Below are 12,214 nucleotides of genomic sequence, written 5' to 3'. Positions count from 1 at the left end.
CATTTTACTATTTCGGGTCACCGTGACCTTGACCTTTGACCTAGTGACCTCAAAATCAATAGGGGTCATCTGCGAGTTATGATCAATCTACCCATGAAGTTTCATGATCCTAGGCGTATGCATTCTTGAGTTATCATCCGGAAACCATTTTACTATTTCGTGTCACCGTGACCTTGACCTTTGACCTAGTTACCTCAAAATCAATAGGGGTCATCTGCAAGTCATGATCAATGTACCTATGTAGTTTCATGATCCTAGGCCCAAGCGTTCTTGAGTTATCGTCTGACAACCACCTGGTGGACCGACCGACCGACATGAGCAAAGCAATATACCCCCTCTTCTTCGAAGGGGGGCATAAAAACAAAAAAGTAATCCGCAGCAGAGCTCTAACCACTGACCCCTGGACTAAAAGTCAACCATTTAGACCACTCGGCCATCCGTCCTCACACAACGAACGATGTATTTTATACTTTATATGTGCAATTCTCGCAGTTTCACAAAATATAACGACAACAACAGAACTCTCCAGATTATTAAATCGTTTCGCGTTGCAACGCTTTATAATTTTCAGGGTTTTAAATCCTCGAAAGATGCATATAATGGCTATTTTAAAGCATGGTAAATGTTCAGTATTACTGTTTCCTTACAAATATCATAATTTAAACGAAAATTTGCGAACCTGAAACAACTTTTTTTAATTTACCAAAACGTGAAAAGGCCCCTTTAAGAGAATTATGCATATCTTGATAAACACATTTGAAAGAAGAATCTTTATTCAAATCATATATAGCATACGTGATTTTAATGCTGGAAATTAATAAGAGGTACACAGAAAAGTAGTCAAAGTCGTAACAAGAATTCCCGTATACAGTTAACACCCTTTCTTTACTGTATTCTGATTATCTAACGTTACGAGAGCCATTTTCCGAAGTAAAATAAAGGAATTCACATTTGCCTGTTTATGATCGGTAATCTTTTAGTGGAAATAACAATCAAATGATAACTGCATCGGAAGAATTCTACCAACCCTACTGTAGTGTGTTTTGCTCAACAATGATTGAACGCCAAAATTGAACACAAATTCAAACGAAAGCTGTCAGAAGACAGCGCGCTCGACTTTTCGAGTGCTTGACAGTATAACGTAGGCCATCATGTAGAAATTGTTTATATTCAAAAAGGTCAAGTTAATATAGTCATATTTAACTGGAAGAGGACCATAATTGAAACATATTGATTGCTTATGTTTAAAGAAGTGGTATATTATAGACATATTCAGAGTTCAAGTATATTTTCCACAATCTATTGAACATTTGTAAAGACAAAAAAACAATATAATAATATTATATTTCAAGTTTGATAGCAATAGCTTGGGTGGAATGGTTGGACGGTTTTTCAAAAATAAAAAAAATATCAAGAGATGTGTTTGTCAGAAACACAATGCCCCCTATTGCGCCGCTTTGAAGCCATAAATTTGACCTTTGACCTTAAAGGATGACATTGACCTCGATCTTTCACCACTCAAAATTTGCAGCTCCATGAGATACACATGCATGCCAAATATCAAGTTGCTATCTCCAATATTACAAAAGTTATGAAGAAAGTTAAAGTTTTGGTAAAAGTTTTTGAATTTTTTTTACCTTTGACCTTGAAGGATGACCTTGACCTTTCACCACTCAAAGTGTGCAGCTCCATGAGATACACATGCATGCCAAATATCAAGTTGCTATCTTGAACATTGCAAAAGTTATGACCAAGGTTAAAGTTTTGGGACACACACACACATACAATGATAGACAGGCCAAAAACAATATACCCCCGATCTTTCGATCCGGGGCATTAAAATAAATAATTGTGTTTTTTTACCATGTTTAAAAAAACACACCAAGAGATATGTTTGTCAGAAACACAATGCCCCCTTTTGTGCCGCTTTGAATCCATATATTTGACCTTTGACCTTGAAGGATGATCTTGACCTTGACCTTTCACCACTCAAAATGTGCAGCTCCATGAGATAAAGATGCATGCCAAAGTTGCTATATTCAATATTGCGACAGTTACTTATTATTGCAAAAGTTTAACCAAGGTTAAAGTTTGTAGACAGAATAACAGAAAGGCCAAAAACAATATTCCCCCGATCATTCGATCCAGGGGAATAAAAAATTATTTTTGGTGGAGAGGGGGAATACTGTGGGGGTATGGTCATTTATTAGATGATATTAAAAAAAATAAGAAAAACAAAACAGATTTTTTTTTTGGGGGGGGAATTCTGGGGTGGAGCGTGGGGGATGGTTTGGTGGAGTCAATCGTGGTATTTCAGGTAAGTGTTTTTGGTCAACGCATGATTCATATATGATCCTAAATAAAGAAGTTATGGCAATTTAAGCAAAATTTATTTATTTGACTTTGAGATTCAAGGTCATTCAAAGTTCAAGGTAAAATTTTACTTGCCAGGTACAGTACCCTCATAATAGTAAGAAAGTATTTAAAGTTTTAAAGCAAAGGCCTTGATACTTTAAAAGTAAAGTGCATCTAATCACAAAATGTAACAAAAAGGGCCATAATTCCGTCAAAGTGCCATCCAGAGTTATGCAAATTGTCCTGTACAGTCCCCTTATGATAGTTAGCGAGTGTTCAAAGTCTGAAAGCAATAGCTATGATACATTAGTAGTAAAATGGAACAAAACACAAAACATAACCAAAATTTTCAATTTTCTAAGTGTAAAAGGGGCCATAATTCTGTCAAAATGCCAGTCAGAGTTCAATAACTTTGCCTGCACAGTCCCCTTATGAAAGTTAGTGAGTGTTGCAAGTATACAAGCAATAGCTTTGATTCTTTAGGAATAAAGTGGACCTAAACACAAAACCTTAACCAAATTTTTAATTTTCTAAGTATAAAAAGGGGCATAACTCTTAAAATAAAGCTGACAGAGTTATGCACCTTCACAAGCACAATTGTCTTGTTGCAATAATGAAGTATTCCAAATTTGAGTTAATTATCTTTGATAGTGTAAAAGTTATTTGACTTTATACAAAACTTTAATCAACGCTGACGCCAGGGCGAGTAGTAAAGCTCTCATTTTTCTTCGAAAAATCGAGCTAAAAATGAATAACTCAACAAAGGCCACTATTGCTCAAGACTTCAAATACCATTTAGCCATTAGTATACAATTTAAAAGAATAGTAAGGAAAATATTAGAACATTTTCTGAAAAATAAAATAAAACAAACGTTCAAATGTATTACAATTACAAAGGTATAACAATTGAAATATAATAATATAAAAGTACTGAAATTGTTAAACTGTATTTCAATACAAAACATTAATACATTTTTTGGCCATAAACAAACAATGATCTTTATAGAAACTTCTTTAAGAAAGTCAAATGTCGCCCTGAACATACCAATGAAATTCAAATGATGAACAACACTAATATCCGATAAGAAAGTAGATTCAAATTACACACAATGACAGTCAGGCTAAGAGAACTTTAGCAAATGTACTATTTGCAAAGTAGCTACAACACACATCTAATTAGTAGGTCATCATATTCATGTTAAACTGATGTCGAAAGCGAACAAATATGAAGGTTAAACATTATGAGGTACTTGTGATCTAAAGGAATTAGACAAACTAGTCTATTGCGAGTGTTGTTATTCATAAACATGAACATTAATTATATCAAACAATGAGCGAGGTGTTAAATTTCTGATGAAAGAGTCTAATAACTTGATTAAATTGTATGTATTTTGAATATGTTAAATACAATTATTTATTTGAAAGGCCATACAATACGAAAAGGGAAAAAGGTCCTCATGCGCTCACTTGAGTAAGGAAGGACCAAAACTGTTCTAAGCAGGTAGTGTTCACAAGGCTTTACTTTAGGCACCTGATGGGGCCCTTGCATTCACGTTTGTTTTCAAGGATTTAATAATTCCATTAAACCTAATAACAAACGTTTATGGCCAAGGTTCATGCTGACGGACTAAAATGTTCAGTAAAAACGTTTTTTGCTATAGCCATATTAATTGATCGAGACCATTTTTGAACTCGGTATTATGTCTTAGGCACTGTATGGTGATTCTATTTTCAAGATTTATTTCCATTGCTTGAAAAGCTCAAATAACTCGGGAATACGCCTAGAATGTTCACAATATTTATGTTGACGAAGGACGACTCACACAGCACAACGAACAATAGGTAATCACACATGTTCGTCATAAGCATATTGTTCTTTGATTAGCTAAAACTATTTAAAGAGGACATTACATGATGTTCTTAGAAACAACACAAACGTACACCCCAGAAAACGTGTTCCATTTTTACAATAAATTTAACTAAAATGAATGTTTATTTACATTAGTGCATTCAAATTGCAGTTTTAATGCATCAATCATTTACTTCTTGGTGCAGTATTTACAATATTTCAAATAGCATGAACATGATAACTCAACAAATATAAACACATCTATGTAAAGTTTCGAAACAATTTAAAATCTGAAAAATACTAGCACTGACAAGCACAGCACAAAGAGAGTATATAACCGAAAAAAGAAAATACAACAACATGTGTACTGTTAAACATATTTACACAAGCTCACACAAACAGTCAAAAAGCATAACAAATCGAAATACAATGCAATTTTTGGTAAAGATAATAAAGTAATATATTTTACAGTAAAACAACTTATTGTGAACGTGTGCAAGTCTATAATGAACGAACGAGAGAATTGTGTTGGTAATCGTGCATAACAAACTGACTTGTATATTTAACATATGTAATCACAGACATTTATCAGGATTATGGCTGCCAAACATATATACTTAAACAAAAACATTAAAAAGCATATTTTTAAGAACAGGACCATTGTGATCCATTGTCACACTCAACAATTTACATAATTTACATAAACGCACTATAAAAAGTATGAAAAGTCTCGTATGGCGCCATATTCGTAAATCAATATATAGAAGATCACGAGAACAATACATAATAATTTGTCTTAATACGTGAGAAAGTTGATACCGGATTCCAAGTGAACTCAAAACGTTAACGAAACGTTATCAAAAACGAAGGGTAAGCTTGGGCATCGTGGAAAATAATAAAGAGGCCCGGTGCAGACATGTTATCAGTTGTCGAATCAAAGCACCGCATAGGATTCTTAGGATCATTTCGAGACGGTGGCTTTGTAATATAGCCACTTCCAGCACAGCTATCCCCTGTCAGTACGTCTACGTAGTACATGCGCCCGGAGCCAGTAGCATCTGCTTGACAATAGCCTAATGCTGTTCTTGCATCGACTGCAAACATAACTCCGGAACCTAGTGTTGTGTCTGTGAAGCGAACAAAAAATACATTAATACTATAGAACGCTTAAACGAATGATTAAAACACATGTACAATGCGTTCAGTGTCATAAGAATGTAAACACAAATACATTATCAATTATCAGATAGATAACGCATGTTCCAATATCAACCGTCTGTATTTACTTGAGCACGACATCAAATTAAGGCCATAGTATTAAAAAAGACACTAATTCGCAATGCAAATATTACTAAAAAACGCACCCATTTTCCAGTGATATATAACGATATGGAATCTTACCACTCTTTAACTTGCGATCGAAACCTTTCTGGTTAATATTCTGAGTAACATCGGCTGATCGTGTGCCAAGCCACAATCGTCTCTCGATAGGATTGTGCGATCCTATGTTGGCAGTCTCCATTTCCTTCTTTTTTCCATAGTATTGCATATATAATGTTGGGTTTTGGATTCGTTCAATCTGATATATAAACACTTTACATGTAATACATGAAACTCAAAGTTTAACTCAAATTACAAGTAAATAAGGCTTTTAATTAATAAAAAGCAACGCCACAATTCATAAGGAATAAGGAATGTAAAATTGACGTGAATATATAGACAATTCTAATATACAGCGGGGTCATATATGTATCAAAATAACCAATAACAATCAGGCATCTAGTCATTGTAACATTTAACCAAAACCTTATATAATAATCTTCACTTAATAATAAGGTATACCTGACTTTGAAACAAGATATACTCCTACATCTGTATCGCCATAAGTATACTACGCTATATATGCAACGATGACTTACCGAAACTATGTTTTGTATCGGAACGAGAGTTTCGGAACAAAATCTCTTCGCCAATATCGTATACTCTTGGTCTGAAGGGTTTAGCTGAACAACTTTCGTTGTGTCACCCATCGTCATTTTCCAACTTGGAGGAAGAGGAACTTAAAGTATCCATTTAATCTTTAAGGACATTTCTTTTAATGTGCAACCGATTACAATTATTAAAGAAATTAAATGGTATTTACATGTTTTTGCATGCAACAATTTAAATATATTTGTAAAACCTACAATTACCGTATACTTTGCACATAAGTATTTTACTTAGATAAACCTGTTCAGCGCTTGCAGAAATTGCATTATTAGTACACTTTGACCACTCATTGAAAGTTCGTTTGAGCAACACACAAAGTTTACGCAAAGTATATGATATGCCATTCATCAAATATTGCAACTAACTTGATTTCCTGTCTGGTTGTGTTTGTATCGTGCGATTAATACTTTCACGACATCTATCAACAATGTCCTTCATCTCTTGAATGTTACATTTTAGTCCTTGAATCACAATACCATCAGGCTTATCAACGAGCGTGACGCCCAGCTTATCGGCTCTCTGTTTCAAATCTGTCAACTAAAATGAAATCAGATAACAAATCGTAATTGACGAGATATAAAAAACCGTGCAGTTGTGTATTCCATTTATATACGAACGCTATTTTTACGATAACTTTTTATAAAATATACCATTTTTAGTCATAATATAATGCGAACATTGCGCGGATCTTCAAGATATCTCTACATAGGAAGATTTTAAGTCATACCCCGTTAAAAATAAGAAAACTATTTTCAAACAAAACGCAATCAAGGTAAGCGTGACTGATTGGATATTAATAACGTTCGCTTGTTCCACTTCAATTTCAACTATACCAATACAAGCTAACATATGCAAAATGGTCTTACATGTTTCTCAGAAATAATTTTCATATGTGTCTTTGGGATTCCAACTTTTTGAGAATCATACAGATCCAAAACGTCTGCCGCAGCTTGTTGTGCAGTATGTTCGGAATAGGCATATATGTAGATTGTGCCTGTTTGCCGCGTATCTTGCTTCTTAACTTTAAGTTAAATAAAGATTGTAAAATGCAATAAAAACATCAATTCCATTTGCATGCATTATGTTATGTTTTAGACATTATGGGCATTTGTTTCTCATCAGATACTGAGAAAAAGATATACTGTTAAAATATTTTAAAAACTATATATAGATCGATATACAAAATCATAAAACATGAAAAATATTAATACAAATAAGTGAAAATTAAACACATGTAAATGCATTTATTAAAACCTTTATAAAGATATTTAAATGGAAGATAAATCAAATAATTTGTATTACGCACTCCAGAAGCAGCTTATTGATTTAAAATCGTTAACCGCAATAAAACATTCGATTAGATTGATAAAATGATGAGAGCTTGATAGACTGAGCAGTGATCTTATACAATACAAATTCCGTCCATAGAATAAGCCAGTTAGTCTGTCTGGACTGGAAGGTGGCGAATGACATATGCGATGTACATATCAAACATCAAGATTTTTCCATTTATGGACGCTCTTACAGAAGGGCGTTCTTGATTGGCGCGTTCGACCCGACAAGTTCTTGATGGTTGATGTAAACTTATCCACCAGATCGGAGTTGAATAGCACAATTCTTACGGATGTTAGCGACCCTTTCCCTTTGTTGTCCTCCACGTACTGCTTTACAGCCTGATACATCGTTTTTGCCATGGTATCTGGGCTTAAGCCTTTACCTCCTAATAGGAAATAAAATATTGTATTGCCGACCAAAATATATGCTCATCCATAATTATATTTAAACTGTACCGAGTTTCCTTTAATAGGGTATTCGAATACTAGGCCGCTTTATTTGCATACTTGTTCTGTACATAGAACGATGAATTACGCACGTTTAAATTAAGAACATAATCAAATGTTGTTAATAATCATTTAATTTGTCAAAAACTGACAAACCAGTTCCGAGTGCAGGAAGAGCGACGGAGCTCAGTCCAAGATTGTCGACTTCTCGAAGACCTTTCAAAAGTGCTTCACTCCATCCGCTAGCAGAATTTCTAGCCTTAAGATGAATTATTTTCTGACACATCAGTTTCCCCGGGCCTGTCACCACAATGCCTTCTGTTTGAATACGCTTTTTATTTGCTATAATAATGAATGGTTAAAGTGATATTATGGACATCAAACAGTGTATAGGTGTCTATCGCAACCGTTGTTTATTTTTGGTGTTTTCACTTCATATACACTTATTTTTGTTAATGCAGCATCAACATACTAAAATAATAATATCCCGGAAAGAGAAAAATAATCCATTTTAATATCAACCGTACTTTTGTTTTGACAACTGACGACATAAATAATTCGATGTACGATGTGAGTTTAAATGTAGTTTTCATGCAGATTCGTTCATACGACACAAAGACACACTTTTGTTTTACGGATCATTTCGGTTATGAGGACTGGGTGAGTCATGTAAAATATCGAAAATAATATATATTTTTTATAAACAACTGGTAGTAAGATGAGTTGTAGATAATTGGTCAGTTACCACATTTAACTAATTATTTTGACCTGTTCATTCTTTTCAGCTCAATTCAACAGTGAAAAATGCCCATAATATCACTTCAACAGTTGAACAATCGAGCAAAATTGACCTCGGCGTTTATTCAGAAACACATTCCTTAGCAACAATGAACAGGCATTAACTGCCGTGAATCAAGCTAACAGCGTGTTCAAAAAGTACGTGGTCCATTTTTGGGACCATTGCCTTCTTCAATTGGCCCCATAAGTAACATCATATACGTATTCCGAAGAGAAGTCTGTTACTGCAACTAACCACTTTGCATCCAGATTCTGCATTCGCAAACAAAATAGCTCCCATCGAATGGTATTAGTATAAATGCGCCACAGAAACACTGTGACGAAGTTCATCGGTATTTTCCGTTGCAAAAATTGACCAATCAGAAGATGTCAAAGCTATCGGAATTTTTTTTATTTTTTCGGCGTAAGCTGTATTAAGCCAGCTTTTCACCTTACCTGACCTTTGTAAGTGTCCAATAAAATTCAAATAAAATTTCCCGCGGCTAGGTACGAATGAATACACTTCATTTATTCCGTTGGCTGATTTGAGTATACCACCAGAACATTGGAAACATATCCGCGTCTTTGTAACACTGTTTTACTGCATGAAACAATTTTATCTCTAATAAAAGGCTTAATAGATAGAACAGTTTTACACTCAATTCTCGACATCAATACAGTTTGTGCGTGCACCTTTTATTTTCAGAGAATTACCAGCGCAAAAGCGTTTAAACTTAAAGGCTATATTCTCATATTTAGTACTTACTTCCATATTCCTGTCAACATGTTAACATGTAAAAGTATAAAGAGCAGTGGAAGCGAGGCCTCACTTTAATGCATTGCATTTCAACCCGCGAGGTATCGGGTCAATTCGCGGTTAGTGTGTGAAAGTCAGAGTTTATATACAGGTCATCACCGGAGTTCACGGCCAGTAAAATAATCGTTATATAATAAAGACGCTATCCATGAACTAGGTGACCTGGAATGTTCTTAAGACCAGAAATATGTTAAATGAAGATATTCAGCAACATAATTTGTCAATAATAGATTCTAAATGTGTTTTCAACAATACAATGATAAATACTATTTTTGATTAATTAAACAATAATTATTCCACCATATTGACTTATGTATTAAGCATGAGCGCGATGATTCTCGATACTGTTAATAATCAAATCAAATAGCAATGCCCGACAAACCACTAAAACAGGTTTGTTCGAAGAACGCGCCTATAAATATGGATACTTCGGGTGTGGCGGGTTGACTCATATGTTTTAATTTCACTTCCATTCTTCTTTAGGTTTTCTGTTTTGTATCTATAGGTTTATGACCAGCAATATGTAATAATGTAAAATAAGCCGCTAAAACTCCGCGTAACATCCAGTACTGCGTTTGATGCAGCTAAGAGCTGCACAGAAAAAGACATTCGCTATCCTTGATCTCATACGTTGAACTATCAACGCCGTATATCTTTTTTAAAGATATTTCTTGTTAGTAATACATAAACACTAACAATTGCCGTATCTTACTTGATACTGAAAGGATTAACTTTTTACTTTGACACACACGGGGGCCCGTGTTCTAAGGTAAGAACGGTCCAGAAACCTTTCATGTTTGGAACTGAGTAAGTGTATTATATCTTCGCAGTTTAGCTATCAATTGGCAAATACGAAAATGACTTGTTTTAAAAAGCAGCATTTACATTTAACCCCAATAGCTAAATCATATAATGTTGACAGCCTGTCACCCTTCCTTACTTCCATCTGTTTTCTTCAAAACGGTGATTGGTTGGCATCACGGTGTAGTGTTTTAACGACCGCAGAATTTGAGCAAAATCGCCCCACCAGTTCTTTGATTTAAAACGTTAGAAAGCAGTTCGAAATTAAATGTTATAATGTTGTAAGAAACGGAGGAAACACAGTAGATTTCAAATTTATATCGTTCTTGAAAATAAACAATATTATGTATAGAATTTATTCCTAGCTTGACGATTTATAGTCCATGAAAAGATTGATTCTAACTGACAATTTCACATGCATATAATGTCAATGCTTATGATGGATAGGGCAAATTAATGGCGTATATGCGGACAAGTAAGAATGGAGACTGCATGTAAATAAGTGTATGGATATAGATTAATCATATATTAGTAATATAAGCTTACCATCCTGCCAGCATTCACGCTGTATGCCTGGCCCAGCTGCATCAAGGATTGCTTTTGAAACGAGTCCTTTAGAAAGGTCAAGTTCATCCAAAGTGCTGTTAACGATTCCGCCTGTAGTCTGCTTAACTAGGTCTTCCTGGACAATTTTTAAACTAACATGTCCAATAGTTGTTGTGAATTCACCCTTTTCTACAGAACAAAGACGTGTAAGAACATATGCGTTAGTATGCTAAGTTGACAGTATGTTACTGACAATATTTACTTTGCTTAAACCCATTGTCTGCAAAAAAGAGTTGTTTATATTCGTCCACAATATAACAATTAGTCATTCAGCCGAATGCAACAAAAGAAACAATATGCTGTCAAGGTTGTGTATTTTAAGAAATTGCCCGACAGTACACATGTTCAATCCCATATACCCTTTGATAAACCCAACAGATACGTGTGTGTACCTTCCGCAACGGCATACTCCTCACCAACATTAGGTATATACTGGCTAGGTTTAATCCTTCTTCTTTCAATATTCGTCGTCTTGCTTTTTTCAACGTCTTCAAATGCCTAAAATGTAACAAATACTTACAAGCATAACTTATGCACGCTATTTTCATAGCTTTTAATTTACGAAAATCGAAAAATTGAAAACCATTAATGTCAATATTATTTGTCTAACACTGGTAAATAGACATAAAGATGGGTCAATCACAAATAATTACATACCAACATCAATGTTCAAGCAGGAAAAGTGATTGACATGTTCTTACCTCGAAAAAAAAACTATGAATATTTTGTGAGAATGCTGTTCAAAACGGAATAATTGTAAGTTGAGTAAATGGTCCTAACAAACATGAACAACTTGCGTTTAATCTCATAGTGCGACTTTAACCTTTCATCAAATGTGTGTCATTTGATGATTTTCGAAGATTCTTTTCAAAACGTGTAGCGAACACATTATCAACGATAATAAAACTTTCACATTTACTTAATACTTTTACATTGGTCATCTATAGGTCAATGTACGCGAATCATTTATACTGAAGCCAAAGGTAAATACAAAAATGACAAACATAATATAAACGAATATACGACCAATTATATCTCCGACAATTGTTGAACGTCAAATCAATGATCGGAAAGCACAAAACTTGTTTATTAAAAAATTACTGCATCGCAAGGTTAACAAAACAATAGTAACAATAGCGACGAATACTTTAAGACGCGGCTGGACTTAAGACGATACAAATCGCACATTAACAACTTCATAGGATAAGAAGCAATCTAGCGAGTTGAAATGTTGTATAT

General features: G+C 34.3%; 1 protein-coding gene across 4 annotated transcripts in view; it reads right to left on the bottom strand.

Moving 5' to 3' along the window:
* Positions 1 to 755: 755 nt before the first annotated feature.
* LOC127847231 (protein mono-ADP-ribosyltransferase PARP14-like) overlaps positions 756 to 12,214 on the bottom strand; it is a 63,176-nt gene continuing 51,717 nt past the window's right edge. For all 4 annotated transcript variants that reach the window (XM_052378975.1, XM_052378978.1, XM_052378977.1 and 1 more), the window contains 9 exons: positions 11,368 to 11,473; positions 10,916 to 11,104; positions 8,131 to 8,316; positions 7,719 to 7,913; positions 7,060 to 7,214; positions 6,559 to 6,730; positions 6,124 to 6,263; positions 5,606 to 5,783; positions 756 to 5,331 (listed from right to left, as the gene is read on the bottom strand). In XM_052378975.1, coding sequence (XP_052234935.1) covers positions 5,048 to 5,331; positions 5,606 to 5,783; positions 6,124 to 6,263; positions 6,559 to 6,730; positions 7,060 to 7,214; positions 7,719 to 7,913; positions 8,131 to 8,316; positions 10,916 to 11,104; positions 11,368 to 11,473 — 1,605 coding nt within the window. In that variant the 3' untranslated portion in view covers positions 756 to 5,047. The remainder of the gene's footprint in view (positions 5,332 to 5,605; positions 5,784 to 6,123; positions 6,264 to 6,558; positions 6,731 to 7,059; positions 7,215 to 7,718; positions 7,914 to 8,130; positions 8,317 to 10,915; positions 11,105 to 11,367; positions 11,474 to 12,214) is intronic.

Source organism: Dreissena polymorpha, chromosome 10, assembly GCF_020536995.1.
Source record: "Dreissena polymorpha isolate Duluth1 chromosome 10, UMN_Dpol_1.0, whole genome shotgun sequence".
Taxonomy (NCBI): Eukaryota; Metazoa; Mollusca; class Bivalvia; order Myida; family Dreissenidae; genus Dreissena; species Dreissena polymorpha.
This window is presented reverse-complemented; position numbering and strand designations above follow the sequence as displayed.